Source organism: Caloenas nicobarica, chromosome 13 (genome assembly GCF_036013445.1).
Source record: "Caloenas nicobarica isolate bCalNic1 chromosome 13, bCalNic1.hap1, whole genome shotgun sequence".
Taxonomy (NCBI): domain Eukaryota; kingdom Metazoa; phylum Chordata; class Aves; order Columbiformes; family Columbidae; genus Caloenas; species Caloenas nicobarica.
Genome location: NC_088257.1, coordinates 18,651,030 through 18,672,585, shown reverse-complemented (window position 1 = coordinate 18,672,585; position 21,556 = coordinate 18,651,030). Strand labels below are relative to the sequence as shown.

At 58.9% G+C, this 21,556-nt stretch overlaps 1 protein-coding gene across 4 annotated transcripts; it reads left to right on the top strand.

Annotated features, from left to right (window-relative positions):
- The first annotated feature begins 232 nt into the window (after window positions 1-232).
- On the top strand, window positions 233-21,411 carry ARAP3 (ArfGAP with RhoGAP domain, ankyrin repeat and PH domain 3). 4 transcript variants are annotated; one of them, XM_065643900.1, is made up of 34 exons: window positions 233-484; window positions 633-1,748; window positions 2,378-2,436; window positions 2,705-2,778; window positions 2,963-3,033; window positions 7,407-7,676; window positions 7,938-8,007; window positions 8,810-8,930; window positions 9,151-9,335; window positions 10,188-10,294; window positions 10,401-10,600; window positions 10,753-10,838; window positions 11,011-11,193; window positions 11,427-11,589; window positions 11,909-12,040; window positions 12,110-12,263; window positions 12,389-12,491; window positions 12,729-12,927; window positions 13,016-13,079; window positions 13,885-14,048; window positions 14,205-14,417; window positions 14,580-14,685; window positions 15,216-15,363; window positions 15,536-15,604; window positions 15,889-15,963; window positions 16,074-16,188; window positions 16,349-16,477; window positions 16,657-16,790; window positions 16,948-17,030; window positions 17,705-17,740; window positions 18,535-18,598; window positions 18,692-18,829; window positions 19,159-19,197; window positions 19,920-21,411. In XM_065643900.1, exons 2-34 carry the CDS (start codon window positions 673-675, stop codon window positions 20,484-20,486), a joined length of 5,397 nt encoding a protein of 1,798 aa, XP_065499972.1. In that variant the 5' UTR covers window positions 233-484; window positions 633-672; the 3' UTR covers window positions 20,487-21,411. The 4 variants fall into 4 exon arrangements, with proteins under 4 accessions (XP_065499972.1, XP_065499971.1, XP_065499973.1 ...); XM_065643899.1 differs by having other exon boundaries at window positions 2,375-2,436; XM_065643901.1 differs by lacking the exon at window positions 19,159-19,197 and having other exon boundaries at window positions 2,375-2,436.
- The last annotated feature ends 145 nt before the right edge of the window (window positions 21,412-21,556 follow it).

Genomic DNA, 21,556 nt, shown 5'->3' with positions numbered 1-21,556 from the left:
GTGCTGGCAGCGGGGGCGCACGGGGGGCCTGTCCTGGCTGGGGGGTGGGAGGCTGTCCCCCCTCTGCCTGCTCGTGAGTCATGCTGACCTCTCCCATGCCCTCATCAGTAGCAAGAGAGAGAGAGATTATGGTCTGGCCCTTCCGGCCGCAGAGCCCTCCCCGCGCTGGCCAGCACAGGAGCTCATCCCCTGGGAGGGGCCCAGCTGCTCCCCGTTATCTGCCTCAGGCAGCCCCTCTGCTGGGACACCCCCTGGCTGTCGTCCTCGTCCCGCTCCGCCCCACACACAGCAGAGCCCGAGGTGCCGCAGCACCGGGTGTCTGCTCGCCCACCCACTCCCCCGTGAGCCCCCAGCCGCTCAGTTCCTGCCTGGGCTTGGGTCACGGCCTCGCCGACAAAGCGGGGCCAGGATCCGGCAGCTCCGGGGAGGGGCGGAGAGGCTTCAGGCTGAGGAACAACAGGATGCTGGCTTCTTGAGCTAGGAGGTGAGTGACTCCAGGGAAAACCGCTACACGGAGGGACCTTCGGGTGCATCCTACCCTCCCACCCACAGGGTCTGTGCCCTTCATGGCAGCTGAAACCCCCTGTCCCTTCCTGCTCCCTTCTCACCCCCTTTCTCTCCTCCTTCCACAGATGATGGGCTGAGCATCCGTGGCAGGGGCACCCCAGGGCCATGAGCTCCCTGTGCAGCCCTGACTCCGATATTGCAGACTGGCTGGCCACCATCCACTTGGAGAGGTACCAGGATGTCTTCAAGCAGCATGGGTACCACGTGGCCAGAGATGCCACCTCGCTGGATGGGGACCACCTGCAGCGGATCGGCATCACTGCCACCGGTCACCGCAAAAGGATCCTGAGCTTGGTGCAGCAGACACGGATGCTCACTCAATCCCAGAGGGGACCTGAAGCAGGAGACACCCATCTCCAAGCCTCCAAGGTCCTGGATGCCCCTCAGACAGGCAAGGATGCCATGAAAGCAGAGCCAGGAGGGGCTACTGATGCCTTTGGGACACAGCAGCACGTCGCTGCGCCCGCCCAGGCATCGCCTCTAGAGAAGGACCCTGCTCCTCCCATCGTGAAGCCGGTTCCCAAGCCGAGGACGGTTTTCCCTCGCTTGAAGCCAGAGCAGGGCTTGGTGCCCACGCCACTGGCACGTACCACAGTGCCAGCACACAGCCCGGGCAGTGACAGGACGCCTGCAGCCTTTGTGGTACTGGAAGGGTTTGTGCCAGGGGAGAGCTCCACAGATTTGGAGAGCCCGGAGCCCAGGCCAGCGCTGCCAGGTGGCCCCGGAGGGACTGTGGCCATGGGCATGGGAGCATCCCGGCGGAGAGCACGGGAAAATGCTCAGAAGGCGACAGCCCCCCCACCAGCTCCAGATCGTGGACAAGCCCTGGAGGCACCGGAGCAATCCCCGCCGTCCGCCCCATCCGTCCCACGGCGGCTCAGCCACAGGGTCCCTGCAGCCGAGCTCAGCCCTGGGAGCGTGATGGAGGGTCACCCTGCATCCAGCCCTCCCCTGCCTGCCCCAGCCAAGAGAGAACCCTCGCCATGCCCCAGGGCAGCCTCGCAGCCGGGTTTGGGGCAGGGCAGGCTGGAGATGGTGTCCAATGTCATCTATGAAGGACTCAAGGCCCCACTGGCCCCCGCTGAGGATTCAGGAGGGGAGGATGGTCCCCAGGGTCGGGCTCTCGCTCAGCCCCTGGTTCCGGCCCTGCAGGAGCTGACCCAGCCGGACGACAAGCACAAGTAAGCAGATGCTTTCCCTCACCTTGGGGGAGCAGAGCGGGGTGCAGAGCAGCCAGAGAACCCCCACCCCCGGGGCCCCATCCTCAGCCTGGCCCTGCTTGCCTTCGGGTGCTGACAAAGCCCCTTTCACCACCCTCCCCGTGCCCTCCCCAGGCTCTGCGCGGAGCAGTCCCATAGGGCAGCTAGGGTCCCTCTGAGCCAAAACAGTGACTCTGGGTGCCAGATGGCTCGTTCAGGTTTGAGGGAGAATCAGCTGCCCCTCCTCTGTCCACCCAGCCAGCAGGGCTGGGGGTCTCCAGCATGGTGAGGGGGTGGCTGAGGGCTCTGGGGATGGCTGGTGCTGGGAACAATGCAGGAGATGTTAGAGGCAGTCTAGCTGGGATAGGAAATGCCTGGCAGCCCCAGGAGACACAGACCAGCAGGTCCCAGTGTGGGTAGGAGAAGGGAGAAAGGAGGGCACTGGGAGCACAGAGGGGATGCTGCACATCCCAGGGGGGATAAATCTGGGCTCAGCCCTGGTCAGGCTCAGCCTCCAGCTTGTATAAGCTAGATGGGAAAACAAGGTGGAAGAATCCCTCAGGCTCTCACCCTGCCCCAGCCGCAGTAACTCCTTTCCTGTTTTTCAGCAGTCCCAGCTGGCCTGGCGGGGGCCTGCCCCCCATCCCGCAGAGACCCCCCGGCAAGCCAGGTGAGAGCCCCCAGGCCACCAGTGTGCAGTGGGGACATCCCACTGTCCCCAAGGAAAGGGAGTGAGGGGGACATCCACACACCCCCAGGTCCTGCCCTGTACTTCTGCCCTGCTCAGGGGCTGGGATGGTCTTTGGGCTGGCACATCTGTTGTGCCGATTGCCCTGGATGTTGGGGTGCATTGTGGTGGGCTTGTTGGGGGTTCCCCCTCCAGGGTTGGCAGTCCTGACATGGCTGACTGCCTTTCCCTCCCATGTCTCTGCCCACAGAGGTCGGTGAGCCGCTCATCAGCCCCTACAGCGAGACTATCTTTGGGCAGGTAGCCCCAGCCCAGAAGCAGAAGGTGAGAGGAGACATTGGGGACGGTGGCTGTCCCCTGCTGTCACTCTGTGTCCCACCAGCTGCTGCAAAGTAGGGAGCTGCAGCTGGTGAGACCGTGGTGCCTGGCAGTGCCTGGCTGAGCATCACTGCTGGAATGGGGGTCACAAGCTGAGGGGAGAGGAGATTTAACCAATCTCTCCTGCCAGGGTGTTGGCGTCTCCTCCGATCAGAGCTACGAGGCGGTGTCTGAGCTGGACCTGGAGCAAGAACCACGCAGGTAGGCACCACCTCCTCCAGGCTGCAGAGGCTGGGCTGGGCTCAGGGGCTGGGTTTTGCATACCAGGATGACAGGGGACACACCTGTGGACAGCCTGAGAGGTGGTGGGGGCTTTTCCCCCCACCCTAGAGCCAATCAGGAGCATCTGGGATCAGGTCAGCAGCCTCCAGAAGAGCCGATGGGCTCAGAGATGAGAAGGAGCTGTGCTGGTGAGTGGCTCTCAGTGGGTCAGTGCTGGCCAAGAGATGCTCTGGGTGTACAGCTGGGGCAGTGCCAGTGGCACTGGGCACCTGCACACTGGGCAGAGCTGGGATTTGGCCACTGGGAGCAGGGAAACACTACAGGGGACAGGGCCTGTTTAGAAATAGGATGGGTCCAATCTCTAGATGAAGGGATGTGCAACCTCCAAAGGCCCCAGCATCATCAGATCAGCACTTGCTGATCTGCCACACAGCGAGGGACAGTGAGGTTGTGAGGGGCACCTTTAAAATGCTTTTGAAATGTTCTTTCCATAACTCCTGATAGCATCTCAGAAAGAGGAAGGAAAGCTGTGCTTCACATTTCATACGAGGAGGCTTCCTTTTCCTGTGTTGCTTAGAGAGGAGGCGAGCTGCAGCTCGGTGTCCTTCAGCTCTGCCTGTGGCCTCAGTGGCCAGTGCATCCCCATCCCCCTGCATTTCTGGCCTCAATGTTGGTTGGTCGAGCACTTCTCCTGCCCTGGGTGCGAGTCACTCCAGCATGGCCTGATCAAGTGCCACAGACAGCCAGACATTGCAGTCAGATGAGAGCCAGGATGGACCGTGGGTAGGAGCTGAAAATACCTGGGAACAGGATTTCCGTAGCCAGAAATACTGAAATCTGCCATGGAACCTCTGAACCAGCCATTCAGAGCATGGCTGAGTGTTGACCCATGGGTCACGGTCCCCATCTAGCAGCTTCCAGGGAGCTGGGATCCAGAGCATCCCAAAGGCATCGGCCAGGCGCCTGCAGTCCTGGACCCAGAAGGGACTTTGCAGGCTGGGCTTGCTGAGAAGAGTCAGGATAGGCCCACCAACAGGAATGGGGAATGTGGGAGGTTAAACAAGAGGCAGAAAAGCCTTTGAAGACATTTTACATAGTGCTCATGGGCCTCACTGGCCAACTTTTCCAACACTTTCCTTCCCCGAGCAGCCCCACCAGTCTGATCATGATCCCCTGGAGCAGAGCTATGGGCTCCTGCTTAGCTGCTGAGCAGCTGCCAGCCAGCCCTGGACCTCTGTGGGACCTCCCGATCTTCCCCTTCAGCACCGATGTTTCTCCAGTTCTGCCAGTTACTCGTCCTGCTGGCTGGCACCTGGCCACTGGGGATGTTATGAGCATCTCCTGCAGCCCATCAACACCCTCATTCTGGGGAATACTTCCCACTCCAAACTTCAGAGGCCCTCCCGCCCCTTTGGCACAATGTCTTCCTCCTACTTGAGATACCTCCTTTCACCCTGTTCTGGGGTAGTTTTGGCTGGCCCACTCTGCTCTCTGGTTTTGGATCTAAGCAGCCAGTGTCAGTGTTAGACATGGGCAGAACCAACAGCCAGCACGAGATATTCTCAGCAAACAGGAAGAGGAATGCGAATTTCCCCTTAAAACTGGGATCTAGGTCTCTGAGGGTCCAGCAGAGCCTGGAGCATAGAGTGGATTTGCCCTCCCTGATGCTGAGCACCTTCATCCGAGCTGGCAATGCTCAGCCCCCTGCAATGCTGGTGCAACTGTCCTGCTTCAGACATCAGTCTCAGTAGGAGAAAGACAGTGACACAGCAGTGTCTGTGTCACCCCACAGAGCTTGGGGGACTGGGTCAGACAGCAACTTGTCAGGCATCATCGTGAAGATGGTGGATCCTGCCCTGGTTTGCATCGAGACCCATGATGAGATGATCCTCAGCTACATGGACTGCTTCTCCTCACACCCCAAGGCATCTCCCCTGCAGGAAAAGAAACATTGGGAATGGTGTGTCCTTGGTAGCTTGTTCCTATCTCCCTACCCACTGCCAGGTGCCCACCAGCAAGTTGCTTGTCTGTCCCATGACCCCCAGTTGAAGTAACCAGATCCAGCAGCTCCTTGGTTCCCTCAACACCAGCAGATCCCTTTCTTGCGCTGCCCATCTTCCGTCCTTTGCCAGCTCTTTCACATGAGGGCTGATAGACTGAGACTGCCTCAACTTCGTGTACCTCAGGCATCACCCTTCAGGCTCCTGCTGACCTAGAAATACCTGGCAATAGCCTCTCTTTGCCCTGGGGTCTCCTTCGGCCCTAAGGTTAGCTGTCTTCACTGCCTGACACCAGCTGAAAAGGGAGATGACTTGGCTTCTGCAGGCTTGTTGCTTGGAGGCTTCCTCCACCGACCCTGTCCTCAAGGGCAGAGCTGGGACATGGCTTGGGTCCTGGTGTGCTCCTGGGATGCTGAGACACCCCGCTTCAGCCAGGCCACAGGTTTTGCTTGTCCCTGCCAGATACTGCTCATCCTCCGGCTCCTCGTGGTTTCAGTGGCTGTAAATCATGGCTCAGGAAGGGGATCTCATGGATTTTTTCCCTTTTTCTCTTGCCTTGACCCATTCAGTGGGTCTGTCTCCCACTCGGCTCTGTCACCCAAGGCTGATGTCCTCCTATGACATACGGAGCCCTCCAGCCACCCTATTCCCTGGCCAGTCCATCCTGAAGAAGCTGGACACCGGGCTGGGACTCCAGCCAGGCAAATCACCCTGCCAGGACTCTGTTATTCTAATTAAATAGCATTTTTCATGTTGTTCTGAGCCTCCCAGCCACCCATGGCCACTTCTCATCTTTCTTGCAGACACTGGAGCCAAATAGACCATTTTCCTTCTCCACCCACCTCCTCAGCCCCATACACCAGCCTGCTTCTTCGGAGCTGATCCTTGGTCTGGGTGGCTCCAACTCAACATCATCCCAGGCAGACTTCAGGTCTTGCTTCTGTCCCACATGGCTCAGGGACATCTGATGGCCTCATAAGGTGCCTGTCCAGGGTCAAAGCACCGATTTGTGCAACGCCTTGGCCTCCACGATCAGGCATTGCTCAGACCAGGTGCTTGGAGAGTTTTTGATGAGGGGAGGTGTTTGGGGTCATTCTCCTGGTCCAAAAGCATTTCTAGCACAGGGACTTGTAATCTGGAGATGGTTTCTCATATTCAGTAGCTGCCAGTGGGTTTCTCCTCCATAAATTTCTCCATCTACAATTATCCATGATGAGGAGTCCCACAGATCAGCCACTTTCCCATGTGTTTCTGCACCCTGCTCCAGCTGAGTCCCCTGTCTGATGGTCCTCAGCTCCTGTGACTGAAGTGGCGGTGGCCAGGAGATGCCACTCTGACCTTCTCATGCTGTTCACCAGTTCAGAAGCCTCCCCACGTCACTCACCCTTCTCAGACAGAAGCTGATGGGGCATGGACCATCCTTGCTGCCTTTCTTGGGAGCCTTTTCTTCATCCAGGTGCTGGATTCCACAAGTGACCCAGTGGCACAGGTGCTCTTCTCCTGGTGCTGGGGTGTCCTACTGTCAACAGCAGACACTGCCATGACTCTGTTCCTGCCCATCATCACGCACCTGGGCAGCTCCTCTGTGAGCTCCTGGGACTGTCAGACATTTTCTAGCATGTTTCCTTTTCAGGGAAAGAGAAACATCTGACTGAGAGGGCTGAGGGGAAGGGGCAGGCTTAGCAGTTTATTTTTACAATTTCCTTTTATTGTTATGGCTGGACAGTCACACCAGGCCTGGCTGGGGGTTTCAATGTGACTTCCCAAGAAAAGGAGATGGATGCAGGAGCTCTACCAGCACAATCCCTTTGCAAAACATTTCAGCTGGATGTGAGAGGGGGAGGGAGGCTGCTGTGGCAGAAGGACCTTCCCAGTGCCATGAACACTAGAGGGGTGAAGGGAGGGGACAGGCTGAGACTCCCGGTGGGGAGGGACCTGGAGTGGGTGCAGAGAAGGGAGGAGGATGTGGGCAGGGGAGCTGCCTGGCTTCAGTTTGCTGCCTGAGGTGCCAAGAGGAGAGGGAGGTCATGCAAAGGGTTTGGAGATGTGTGGTGGCCCGTGCGGTATTACCCAAGATGAGGAAGTCCATTTTGCGAGCTACCCCCAGCCTTGCCATCACGTAGGACTGGCTGAGCCTCAGGCTGCAGGTGGCCACAGGGCTCATCAGCACTGAGCCCTTGTCCTACCCTGCTCACGGAAATGCAAACACCCACATCACTGGGTGCCCTGAGGAGCTCAGGATGAGGCCAGGAGTAGTGCGACACATCCCCAGATGGATGGCGTTGACTTAGATCCCTCATGGCAAGCGGTCATGCTGCCACGGCTGCACTCCCACAGCCTCATTTCTTGCAGGATGAGCAGTGAGTGCAGCAGCGAAGGAAGGAGCGAGGATGAGGAGACCCGGTCCCAGCTCATCAACCGCATAGTCCAGAACGACACGGAAGGCTACTCCACTGTGGAGGCACCGCGGGCCGAGGGTGCCTCATTCAGCTTGGCAGCCCATCTCTACCCAGACGAGGTCCTGGATGACCTCACCATCTCCCCTTATGCCAGCTTCACATCTCTCTCTGAGCCCCGACCCACCATGCTCAGCGGCTGGCTGGACAAGCTCTCCCCACAGGGGTATGTGCCCACCTGTGGCATGCTCCCTATGGGTAAAGTCCCCTCGGGCAAGGCTGGTGAGGTGGGCATGCTGGTCATCAGGCTACTGGGGCAGCCAGACCTCCTCACAGGAGGTCCAAGGACCCTCTTGGATGCCTCAGCTGTGCTGCAAGGGTCTCCATGCAGCCACTCTTGGGGGGAAGGAGTGTCTATGAGCGGATGTGGGGTCTCCAGGGGGACCATCCGCTTCCCAACAGCCTTATTTCTCTGTCATCCCAACAGGAACTACGTCTTCCAGAGGCGCTACGTCCGCTTTGATGGGAAGAACCTGATGTACTTCAGCAGTGACAAGGTACAAAGGGGCAGAGCAGGGAGGCTATGCCATGCCACATAAGCATGGTGACTTGTCACCACGTGAGCTGCCATATCCCTTTTTCCTCCCCTTGTCCTCCTTCTGGAAGAAGCCAGCATTGCTTTACAATTGCCAGGGCAGAGTGACCATGCCTCCTGTGCCTGGGGGCCTCTGGGCACAGCCCCATGCCATAAGAGGCCCAGAGTAGTGAGGGACACTCCGTCAACAGGTAGCAGGTGAAGGGGGCCCTGGCAGCTCTCATGCCCTGGGACTGGTTGTAAATGGGGAATCTATGGGTCCCAGCCATGGACCCATCCCTACTGGAATGCTCAGCTCCTGCTCAGTTGCGGGTACTCCCTGGGTGTGCATGAGGCAGCATGCAACCGAGCACCCAGGGGTTGTGGGGTTGTGCTGCACAGGGGGGCTTTTCTCACTGCAGGCACTGGCACTGTGGATTACGTGCATGGGATAAGTCAACAATCCTTTCCTGTCCCATGGCCTCTCATCCTTCCATGGGGCACTGCACGGCCCCCTTAGGCCTGTGGCGGAGTGCTGATGGCTGTCCCAGTCCCACGGCACAGCCAGGTGGGCTGGCTCCACGTCAGTGGCACCCATGCAGAAATGGGTACCATGCATGGCCCAGGAGCAACCACTATTGCAGGAGCTTGCAGGTGTCCCTGTCATGTCCCTCCGTGGTTATGGTGTCAGTGTGCCCAGCAAGGCAGGTGCTGGGGTGGCTGGGTTATAGAGGTCCCCCACAGGAAGGGCAAAGGGAAGTGACCCTGCCTGGGTCTTGTTGCAGGAGCCCTACCCCAAGGGGGTGATCCCACTCTCTGTGATTGAGAAGGTTCGCTCCACCAAGGACAACAAGTTCCAGGTCTGCACCAGCCACCGGATCTTCGTCTTCCGTGCTGAGAATGAGGGTAAGCAAAGACCCAGGCCAGGACCCACTAGTCCCCAAGGAACCATTCCTGCCTCCATCCTCCAGCCAGAGCATCCCATGGGCACCTCTCACCCCATCCCCAAAACACTCAGCCACAACGAGCAAGGGGACCTCTCCCCTGCCACGTCTGCTGGGTGCTCTGCTCCATGCTAGGGCTGTTGGGAAGGGCTAAGACCTGCTCCCTCATGCCTGGTCCCCAGCCCAGAGGAATGAGTGGTGCTCCACGCTGCAGAAGGTGATGGACCAGCACCGGGAGGGCTCCCGGCCTCGGCCTGCCAACACCTCTCACTGCCAGAAGTCAGGCACCCTGGAGCTGAAGGGCCAGAAGTCCAAGGTGTTCGCAGCTCTGAGCCTGCCTGAGATGTGGCTGTACAAGAGCGAGCAGGTTGGTGGCCAGACCAGGCACCCCAGTGGCACAGAGGGCTGTGCCAATGGTCGACAAGGGTGGGAGCGATGGTGGGAGCTTTCCCAGGGTCAGTGCCAAAGGGAAAGCAGAAAGAAAAGGATGGGCAGGAGAAAGGGAATTGTGGAGTGGGAAGCTGGAGATCCTGTATGGCGCAGCCATAGTGGGAGCCTGGGCTTGGAGATGCTGGGACTGCCAGGAGTGGACATCATCCCAATATCCTCCCTGTTACCAAATTGTCTTCATCTCTGCCTGGCACTTAAGTCTTAGTTGCACCAAATTGTCCCAATCCATCACAGGACAGGTGGATCAATGACCAGAATATCACCAACGAACACCTCTGCTGCAATGTGGGCTTGACCTGTGGGAGGCAACAGGTCTCTGCTGGCCCATCACACCCTGCCCGCTGCCCATGGAAATCCCACCTCCTGCCTGCTGGGGTATTTTTCCAGTCACCTCGTTTCCAGTTTGCCTGGCATGCACGAAGCAGCATTAAGCCTCTGTGGTTTTTGCTCACATTGCTTTGTGAATGTGCCTGACTCAATGCAGACTCAAATCCCCAAAACAGAAAGATTTGAATGTCCCAGTTTCAGGGGCTGTGGGCAGAACTTGCCTTTCATTTTAAGACATAACATACTTGTTGAATGCTTTATGTCAGTCCACGTGGGATGGCTGAGATGTGGCAGGCAGGTCTGACTGGTCCAAGCAGAGCAGTGATGGGAGTGGGGTGCAGCTTCCTGGCTCCAACCCCAGAATCACAGCCACATCCAGGATGGTGTGTTCACCGTGGCCACAGTGCTGCAGAGCCAACACCAGTGTCACTCTGAATTGCAGTTCTTTAAAATGGGCATTGGCATCTGCGTGATCGAGATACGCGGCTCCACCATCCGTGAAGCCAAGAACCGCAGCTTTGAGCTCATCACCCCCTTCAAAATATTCAGGTACTCCAGATGTCTGGGTGAGACAAGGCGGGGGATGCAATCAGGTGCTGGACTCCAGTGTTGGGAGCTCCAGGTCCCTGAGTTTTGGCTGTGCTGGTGCTCATAGCTTCGTGGCGGAATCAGAGCGGGAGAAGCGGGAGTGGATGGAGGCCCTACAGGAGGCCATAGCTGAGATGCTCTATGACTATGAGGTGGCAGAGAAGATCTGGTCCAACAAAGCCAACAAATACTGTGCAGACTGCTGGGCTCAGAGTCCTGACTGGGCATCCATCAACTTGTGCGTGGTCATCTGCAAGCAATGTGCAGGCCAGTACACCTCCCTGGTGGGCACAGGGGGCTCCCAGTGGGCATGGGCTGGGTCTGCCTGGGCAGGCAGGGTGCTGGCTGGGGTACAGGTATGATTTGGGTGCTGGTTCCCCAGTAGGATCAAGGGCTGCTCACTCGTCTGCTCTCCACAGGGCAGCACCGCAGCCTGGGCTCCAACATTTCCAAGGTGCAAAGTCTGAAGCTCGACACCAGCGTCTGGTCCAACGAAATCGTGCAGGTAGAGGCACTCAGAGCAGGGCGTTGGGGTGGGCACAGCATTTTTGGGGGACAAGCTCCCTCCCCAGGCAGGGCTGTACCCCTACAGTCTCCCCTGGGATGCAGGGATGCCAAGCATCCTCCTCCTCCCGGCTGGCCCTGGTGCTCACCATGACCATGGGACTCTCCTGCAGCTCTTCATCATGCTGGGAAATGACCGAGCCAATCGGTTTTGGGCAGCTCACCTCCCCACTGCTGAGGGCCTCTACCCAGACGCCAGTGCTGAGCAGAGACGGGACTTCATCTCCCGCAAGTACCGAGAGGGACGATACCGCCTGCCCCATCCCCACTACACCACTCAGGAGGATGTGCTCCAGGTAGGGACCACCTTGGGGTGCAGGCAGGACTCCGGGGTGCTGGGAACCACCCCAGAGCTCTGACTATGACATGCTAACACCTCCTGCTTGTCTGGGTGCACCCACAGCCCCATGCCTGGCAGTCCTGGTGGGAGGTTGTGCCCTGTTTGTTCTGCCTTTGAGCACCCCTGACAGTAGGCTGGGGGTCTCCGTGAGCCAGGACACGGTCCTTACAGTCACCTGTATCATCCCAGGCACTGTGCACTGCGGTGGCAGGACCAGCCCTGCTGAAGACTGTCCTACAGTTCTTCTCATCCGCAGAGGCTGGGCTGGCGGCTGACCCTGCCCCTTGCGAGGTGGTTCCTGGGGCTGACCTTTGGTGGGGACCGGAGAGCAAAAGGCCCAGGAACCACTCAGGTAATGAGGACCCTCAAGCCTGGTCTAGCTGTGACAGCGGGGCTTCCTCCTTGCCTCTACCACCTACAGTGTGTCCCAAGGCTGGGGACAGACAGGGCAGGAGGCACTGTGGTTCTCTGGGGGACCAGCCTGCCCCACTGCACCCTTCTTTTGGGATGGCGCAAGACAGTGGGTTCCTCTGAAGCCCCTTTTCAGGGAATCCCATACCTGGCACACCCCCTTGCCTATACCTGCATGAGTGGGGTCTCCCTGCCCACCCCAGTAGCCACATTTTGGTGGGTGCCTGCTCCTGCCCCACTCTCAGCTCTGTTCCCTGCAGGGAGCCCGCACATACGGGAAGCAGGTCCAGAGGGTGTCTACAATGAGATCACACAGCCGGTGATGCACAGTGGGTACCTGTACCGGGCCATGGCCCCCCACAGACTCCCTGGTGTCAAGAAGAGCAAAGAGGGTGAGTGTGGGGACCTCGAGGGGGCAGCAGGACACCCACTCCGGTGCCGCTGATCCCCCGGTCCTGCAGACTTCCAACGCACCTGGTGCTCCCTGGAGAGAGCCCTGCTCTTCTTCGAGACAGAGAAATGCACTGAGCCCTTGGGCCACATCGAGAGCGGGGACCTCATCTCCCTGGGTGTGAGCAGAGCCCAGGGGCTCTCCAGCCCCGGCCCCACCGAAAGGTACCCCCAGCCTTGCCCCCCTGCTTGCCCAGAGAAGCCATGGGCACACAAAGCACTGTACCCTGCTTGGTGCAATGGGCTGGTCTGGCTCTGGGTGCAGGTTCAAGCTGATTCATCCTCTGCAGGTTTCGCTTCACCCTTGAGCTCTTCCTCACTGGGGAAAAAATGCAGCAGCTGGGAACCGATGGGCCTGAGACCCTGCAAGCCTGGGCCAGTGCCATCGGCAAGGTGAGACAGCCCCAGCCTTGGCACCCCATGACACTGGTGGGTTCCTGGGCTCCATCCCCGCTTCCCCGTTGTGATTCCTCCCAGCTCCCCACGCTCTTCACCCTCTGTGGCAGGCACCCTCCTTCCTTTTGCAGGGGCTGCCATCATCCCCAGTGACCAGCCCCCATCCTTGTGGGGGTCTGCACTCGGGGGCCGAACCCTGTCTTTACCTGGCTCATCTCTTGCTCCATCCCACAGTGGTTCACACCCATGAGCTGTCACTGCCTGCTGGGCTACGAGTTCCAGCGTGTGGGCCAGCTGCGATACAAGTGCATGCTCAACCCTGAGCAGTGGCAGCAGGCCTTCTTCATCCTGCAGAAAGCCCATCTTTTCATCTGCCCCGCCGAGGATGACGGGGCTGAGGACAGCATCAACCTCCGGAGGCTGCAGGAGCTCAGTGAGTGCCACACTGCAGCGTGAGACAGGCACCATGTAGTGGGTGGCTGTGCCTGTCTCTGATCCCTCTGCTTTTCACCCCAATGCAGGCCTGGTTCCCCCCACGGACACCCCAGAGAAGAAAGAGCTGCTGATCCTGGTGGAGATGGGAAGGTGAGTGCCGGCTGTGGGAAGGACGGGGAATGTGCCAAACGAGCTCAGCAGGATTCCTGGGCAAAGGCACTGATGCATGGGTCAGTGCTGATCCCAAACATGTGGTGAGGATGCTGCTGGGACAGCAGGGCTGTGGCCAAGGGGCTTAGAGAGGCCACCCCAGCCTGGGGTCTCTCACAGAATCAGAGTGGTTGTGATTGGAAGGGACCTTTGAAGATCATCTGGTCCAACCCAACTGCTAAAGCAGGTTCCCTCAGACCAGATCGCACAGCGTCACATCCAGGTGGGTTTTGGACGTCTCCAGAGAAGGAGACTCCACACCTGCTCTGGGCAACCTGTTCCATGCTGTGGCACCTCACAGCAAAGAAGTTTCTCCTCATGTTCAGATGGAGCCTCCTGTGCTTCAGTCTGTGCCCATTGCCCCTCATCCTGTCATTGAGCACCACTGAAAAGAGTCTGGTCCATCCTCTTGACACTCACTCTTGAGATATTTACCAGCATGAATAAGATACCTCTCGGCTTCTCTTCTCCAGGCTGAACAGTCCCAGATCTCTCAGCCTTTCCTCATAAGAAAGATACTTCTGTCCTCTAGTCATCTTTGTAGCTCTCCACTGGACTCCAGTAATTTCTTGTCCTTCTTAAACTGGGGACTCCAGTTTAAGAAGCCAGGGCAGGGTGTCTCTCGGCTCAGCCTGACTGTGCCTTGCTGCCTGTCCCAGAGCCAGACTGTGCATATGGGCAGGAGGGGTAATCCATCCATCCTGGGCAACTTTCATTCCCTCTTCTCTGCCCTTGTCGTTCTCAGGACATTTTACCTGCAGGGCTTGTCACGGGCAGACTCGGCAGCATGGTACGCTGACATCCAGGCATCAGCGGGAGGCCGGGGTAACGCACTGCGGGACCAGCAGCTGAGCCGGGGGGACATCCCCATCATCGTGGACAGCTGCATCGCCTTCATCACCCAGTACGGTGAGTCCAGCATGGTGGTGTCATGGTCAGAGCATCCCTCAGCACACACATGGCAGTCGAGGGGTCTGGGCAGGAGGCACTGCTCTCGGGGCACCAGCCCCACTGGGGACTCTCTGGGCAGGATTGGGCCCCCATGACCCGATGTCCCTGCCCCAGGGCTGCGGCATGAGGGAATTTACCGCAAGAACGGGGCCAAATCCCGGATCAAGGTACTGATGGAGGAGTTTCGGCGGGATGCCCGCAATGTCAAGCTGCGCATCAATGACAACTTCATTGAGGATGTCACCGACGTGCTGAAGAGGTTCTTCCGTGAGCTCGAGGACCCCGTCTTCACCCTGGAGCTGCACCCACAGTGGAAGGAGGCTGCAGGTACCTCCTTCACCCAACCCTTGCCCCCACACTGGGCTGCCTGCTGGGGACCACTGGGGTTGGTATCCTTCAGGACAGGGTCCCAGTACCAGCCCTGGTGCCATGTCAGGTCTGCATCCACCAGACTCAGAAATTATCCACAACTCGTTTTCTTCCCTCCAGAAATCTCCTCGAAGCCCCAGCGCCTGGAGCGGTACAAGGAGCTCATTCATCGCCTGCCTCGTCTCAACCACAAGACCCTGGCTGCGCTGATCGGGCACCTCTACCGGTCTGTGGGCCACGTCTCCACTGGGTTCCCTGGTCCAGCCGGGGTCCCCAAGGCTGGCCAGCAGTGCAGGGTCTCCCCACAGCCAGGGGAATGCTGACTCCCATTCCTGCAAGACAGGATGAGCCCAGTGCCCGTGTCCCTCCCCGCCAGCCCCCCAGCTGGTGCTGGGATGTGCTGGAGCAGGCTACTGTGGGACACCTCAAATGTTCCCAAAGTTATCCTGCAGCAAGGAAGAGTGAGAGGAGGTTTGAGAGTAGGGCACACCCTCCTGTAGGATGTAAACTTCACCCAGTGGTCAAAAAAGAAGGAAAAATACTGACTCAGAGTATGAGGTGGGGCTGTTGTCTGGTTTGATGGCACCTGGAAGTCCTGGAAACAGGAACTGCCCAGCTTGAAGTTCCCGCTGCTAGGGAGCTGGGGAAAAACAGGCTGTTTTTCAGGAGAGTTTGTATGAGGCAGAGGAGGGTGGTTGAGGCTGAAACCTCACTCAGAGTGGGACCAGCCCCTCACCTCTGCCCTCCCTGTCCCAGGGTGCAGAAATGTGCAGACCTCAACCAGATGAGCACCAAGAACCTGTCGCTGCTCTTTGCACCCAGCCTTTTCCAGACTGATGGCAAAGGGGAGCACGAGGTCAAGGTGATGGAAGACCTCATTGACAACTATGTCAGCATCTTCAACGTAAGATCCCTGCAGGGGCCTTGCCAGCACTCTCCACGTTGCCTCTGTCCTTCCCCCCTGTATCTCCCCATGCTGCCCACCTTTGCCTCCCCCTGCATCCCTCCATCCTGGCTATGTGTCCTCAAGCCACATCCCCACTCCACATTGACCCTGTGTGCCCTTCCTCCGGCAGATTGACGAGGACCAGGTATCCCAGATGGATCTGGAGAACAGTCTGATCACCACCTGGAAGGACACCCAGGTACTAGGGATGTGCTTGCCAACCTCCATCACACCAGGGCTGGTGGGACTGCCTGGAGGATGGGGACACTGCTAGCTGCCTACTCTGGGTCCCCAGTGTCCTACACCAGATATTTGGTGAAGGACCTATCCCCACTTGTCTCCCCTTCACCCATCACTGTGAGGCTCCTGCCCAGGCAACAAGCTGCCCAAGCTCCCTGGGACACCACCGCCAGTCTCTGGGGAGAAGGGATGTGCACAGCATCCCTGCCAGCACAGCACCAATGCCACCTGCTCTTCCCCCAGCTCTCCCAGGCAGGGGACCTCATCATCGAGGTTTACCTGGAGCAGAAGCTGCCCGACTGCTGCGTCACCCTGAAGGTGAGTCCCAAAGGAGGGCCATGTGGGAGGGATGCAGGGTCCTGGTGCAGCCTGTCCCTGGGACCCATCCTGCCACCACCCACTGCAGCTCCCTGTGTGTCCGGCCCCAGGTGTCCCCCACGATGACAGCAGAGGAGCTCACCAACCAGGTGCTGGAGATGCGCAACGTGGCAGCCAGCCTGGACATCTGGCTGATCTTTGAGGCCCTCGAGAATGGGGAGCTGGGTGAGCATGGGCAGATGGCATGGGAGAATGCTCTCAGCATGGCTGGGCTGGTGAGGAGGAGGTGTTTGGTACAGGGAGGTGGCTTGCTGTCAGTGGCAGTGGGGACAGAGTCTGGCACAAAGAAGGGGACACAGCAGTGAGAGTGTCCCTGCCTCCCCAGAGCGGCCCCTGCACCCCAAGGAGAAGGTGCTGGAGCAAGCTTTGCAGTGGTGCAAGCTCCCAGAGCCCAGCGCCGCATACCTGCTGGTGAGGAAGGTCCCCATTGGCGAGGGCAGCTGTCTCTTCACAGGTAACGCAATCACAAAGGGTCCCAGCCCCGAGGGGTGTCTCCAGAGGGGGACAGCTCTGTTTGAGCTTTCCCTTGCCCTGGCCACCACCCTGAGACCCATGGTGGGATCCCCCTGCAATGCTCCAGACACCCTTACATGTTCCCAGCCCTCCTGACCCCCATCTCCCCCTGTTGGGCAGGTGTCAAGCGTGAGACCCCCAAGTGTGGGCTGCTGAAATGCCGTGAGGAGCCCCCCAAGCTGCTGGGGAACAAGTTTCAGGAGCGCTACTTCGTCATCCGGGACCGGAGGCTGCTGCTGCTCAAGGAGAAGCGAGTAACCAGGGGATGCTGCAGGGGTGTACCTGCATCCCAAGGGAGGGAGGAGAGGCAGGGATAGGGAGCCTAGGGACAGCAGTGACACAGTGGTGGCTGTCCTCCTGGCAGGGGGGCTGGCACCAATCTGGGCTGACCCAAAGGATTTCCTTCCTCAGAGTGCCAAGCCGGAGCGCGAGTGGCCCCTGGATGCAGCCAAGGTTTACATGGGCATTAAGAAGAAGCTGAAGCCACCAGCCCAGTAAGTAGGACCTTCCCTGGCCATGGCCCTGGGCCATGCATCCCTCAGTCCCTGCCTGAAGTGCCTGGCACATGATCCTGGCTGGTGAGATCATGTCATAGAATTTCCCCAGTTGGAAGGGACCCACAAGGATCATCGAGTCCAACTCCTGTCCCAGCACAGGACAACCCCACAGTTCATACCATGTGTCTGAGGACGTTGTCCAGTCTCTTCTTGAACACTGTCAGGCTTGGGGCTGTGACACCTCCCTGGCAAGCCTGTTCCAGTGTCCAGCACCCTCTGGGTGAAGAACCTTTTCCTCTTGTCCAACCTGACCCTTCCCCGGCACATCTTCCTGCCGTTATCTCAGGTTCTGTCATTGGTCACTAAAGAGAAGAGTTTGGTGCCTACCTCTCTTCCTCCCCTTGTGAGGAAGCTGTAGACTGTGATGAGGTCTCCTCTCAGTCTTCTCTTCTCCAAGCTGAACAAACTAAGTGACTTTAGCCGCTCTTCATACAGCTTCCTCTCCAAACCCTTCACTAGCTCCGTAGCCCTTCATCAAGCCCCACCAGGACCCAAAGCCATGACAAGCCTTGGCTGGTGGGGCAAGCTCAGCCCCCACCCACTGCTTACACCCCTGGGCTGTGTCTGAGCTCAGTGGTGCTGCCCCACAGCCTGTCTCTTCCTTTCCCCAGGTGGGGTTTCACGCTGACCCTGGACAAGCAGCAGTTGTGAGTATCCGGCCCTGTCATCCTGGAGCTGGGGAGATGTTGAGACCTGTCCCCAGTTTTTGTGGGGCTGGGACAGCCAGGGGCAGTGCTATGGGGCCCTGGGGGTCAAGGCAGAGCTGGTGCCTGGCTGGGGCACACAAGGGACACAGTGGTGGGGCCACATGCTGCTTGACACAAGGTGGGGGTCAGGGTCAATCCATCTCCATGCCACCCTTCCCACCTCCCCATCTACACTAGAACCATTCGGAGATGGATCTTCCAAGCAGCCAGCACCAGGCTCCAGAAGGACCTGCCCACCCTGTCCAGGTGTGCATGTCACCTGCATGGCTATGCTGCCTGCCAGCCTTCATGCAACACTGCTCTGTGTCCCCCTGCACCCAACACCAGGTGCTCCTGCACCCTGCACCTCACCCCAAGCTGGGCTCCATGCCCCATCCTCCCCAACACCTCTGGGTGCCTGCGCACACCCATGCACCCCACAGATCCCGTCCCCATTTCCATGATGCTGCCAATGCTGGGGCAGCAGCTGAGCACTTTGCCTGCTCCCAATAAGGAAGAGGCTGCGATGTTCTTTTAAGGGCAGCAAGGAGAGCTGAACCGTGGTGGCTTACGGGTGTCTGACAAGCTGTTGCTTTCCCCTAATGTAGCAATTTGGGCATGCAGAGTTTCAGAGGTGACTACAGCTACCAGGTGTAGTTGTACCTGGCAGTCTCAGGCTCACAGGCAAGGTGTCAAGGGGACCTGGGTGCTGCTGGCCCTGCTCCCCAGCAGCTTCTCCGCTGACTCATCTGCAGGTACCTGGTGTGCTCGGGGCAGGCTGAGCTGTGGGACTGGACTACCAGCATCCTCAAGGCTCAGGTGCGTGCAGGCTGGCCGTGCCTCCCAGCTGGGCTGGAATCTGGCAGGGCAGCCTGGCATGACCCTTGCTCCCTGCCCTGTCCTTGCGCACAGCACGATGACCTGCATCCCGTGATCATGCGCCGGCACTCCTCCTCCGACCTTGCCAAGCAGAAGTTCGGCACCATGCCACTGGTGCCCCTGCACGGGGACAGCACCGATGCCACCATGCTCTCCGCCAACCAGACCCTGGTAAAGCCCCCACAGATACCCCGACTCATGGGTGCTCCTGCACCCAGCCAGGTCCACGCACCCATCCCAAGACCTTGCACTTGCCCCAGGGCCTGGCACATGTGCACGCTGCCTGACACCGATGGATGCTTTGGGTGTGTGTCCCTGTGCTCATGGTGTGTGTGTGCTGCATGCTGTGCTCATGTCTGTGGCAGCTCTCCATGCGTGCAGGGCCCTGCGCAGGCACGTGGGGTGCTGCACCCCACTGCCCATCCTTTGCCTGCCCAGGCATCCGTGACCCTGCTCTGCGCTATCATGTGCTTACCTGTGCCCGTCTCCTCTGTTTCTAGCGCCGACTGCACACGCGAAGGACTTTGTCCATGTTCTTTGTAAGTACCCATACACGTGAAGCACGTCCATCGTTGGCTTTGCATTGCACCTTCTGGTTATAGCAGCAAGGGCTTGCTGCGGCATCCCACCCATCCCACCTGCACTTGGACACATGCCCAGGCCATCCTGCCCACACTGCATGGCAGAGGAGGGGGTGCACATTGCTCTGTGTATCCCATACCCAGGGATGGGGGGTCCCTGCATGGTCCCTGCATGGTCCCATTGTGTGCAGGCAAGACCACAACAGTCCAGCCCAGTTCCCAGCACCTCTCCCGCTGGGCACGCTTTGTCCAGAGGGGATCAACATAAGAAGCGCGAGGAAATAGGTTTGAGTCCTACTCACTATCAGGTTATTTCTGTGGTGGTCACCTGGCTGGACCTCACCTCGCCTGGCTTTGGGCTCTGCATGGGCACCCGTCTGCCCTCCCTGCCACAGAACACCTCTGCCAAGGGATGCTGGGCTGGTGCCACAGCCTGGTGGCACAGATAGCGCCTCAGCGGGGGCCAAAACACTCACCATCCATTGGCGATGGGGGAAGAAAAGGGCAACAGTGCCTGAGCCAACAGATCTGACAGAGGGTCCCCTGTGAGAATCAGCCCCAAGGTCAAGGCTGCCCGGGCAGCACCCAAGTGCAGGGAGGGCAAGGTGAGGAGGGACAGGAGGGCTATGGCTGAGCAGAGTGGGCAGTACCCCTCACTCTGGCCCCCTGCCCTCCCCCAGCCCATGAAGATGCACCAGGACTCCCTGGAGGAGCAGCAGGAGAAGGAGGTGGACACCGATCCTGTCTATGAGGAGGTGGGCAACTTCCCCGAGCTGGCTGCACTGGAGCTGGGGCAGGGGTTGCTGGCAGATCTGTCGGCTGTGCCCCCCGTGGACAGGTCAAAGAAGCCGGCCACGTACCCCGAGCAGCCCCCGGCCACAGCGCTGCGCTCCTCGCTGCCTGCCAGCGCAGCCCAGAGGATAGCTGGTCCCTCTGTTACAAAAGCCGTGTCCCTCGAAAGGGGCTTGAACCTGGAGAGTGACAAAGCTCCAGCCCAGGGGCTCAAACCCGCTAAAACGGCTTCTCTGGAGAGGAATGTGGAGCCTTCCCTGGCGCTGGCCAGGGACTGGGACCAGGTGGCTGCACCGGGGAGCAGTCCCACTGCAGAGACCTCCCTGGAGATCCCCAAGAAGAGGAACATGCAGCCTTCCTCACCAATCAACAACAAACTCATCCAGGAGCTCAGCAGTGTCATCCTCAGGAAGAACGAGAGTCAGCCACCGGAGCAGGACCAGCCGGTGACGTGACCTGGGTGCCAAAGGGACAGCCACCGATGTGGGGGTGAAGTCGTGCTCAGCAGCAGCAACGATGGGTACTCCGTGCTCCCACACCATGGAGCCCACACCCTCCTCCTCCTCCTGAACCCAGAGCCAGGCTGGGAGCAGGGACCAGTGGGAACCAGGGGACTAGTGGGGACAAGGATGCTGAGCTGCAGTAACCCCTTTTGGGAGGGTTGGGGGTGCTGCCACACGTACTCTTGCTCACGGGTGGCATGTCTGCCATCAGGCCCAGCACTGAGGGAAGCAAGTAAATGGGAAAATAAAAGCAGGAACATCATGCCTGCACATTTTGGAAGCATGGCACAGTGTCCGGCAGGGGGAATGCAGCACAATGTCCCCTCCCCAGTGCTGAGCCTGTGGGGCAGGGTCAGGACACCCAAGCCAACCCCCACTTCCCTTCTTGCATCTACCATGGTATATTTGGGAGGAGGGCAACAGGAGCAGGGTTAGCCATGTGTGCCAGGTGCATATTCCTGGCGATGGAGGACGGTCCTGCTCAGCTGGGGTATTTATACCTGTTCCTTCCACCAGCAGGAAGAAATAAAGGTTTATTTGTACTCTGGAGGGTTTGGTCACTTCAGGAGGAGTGGTGAGGGATGCTGGGGTCTGGCAGGTGGGGTGACAGGGGTGCCAGGGCTGGGCATCCAACCAGGGGACCCATGGGAACTGCAGAACTGGAGCGAAGTCCCAGCAAACCTCATGTCCAGGGTGGGATTTTCTGCCCAAATCTGCTGCCAGTCTGGAACAACGCAGCCCTTCGTGCAGGGCACCAAGCTGCAGGATCCCCCCTCCCCAGGGCAGGAGTGTCGTGGTTTAACCTGAGCCAGCAATACAACCATGACAGCTGCTCACTCACTCGCCTCCACCACCCCCCCAATAGGGGTGAGAATCAAAAGGGAAGCGAGAAACCTGGATCGAGATAAACACAGTTTAATAAAATAACAAAATACTAATACAGTACTTGTAAATATATATATAAAATAGAAATAAAAGATAGTGAAAGCAATTCCTCACGAACATGCTGAGAAGCCAGTCCC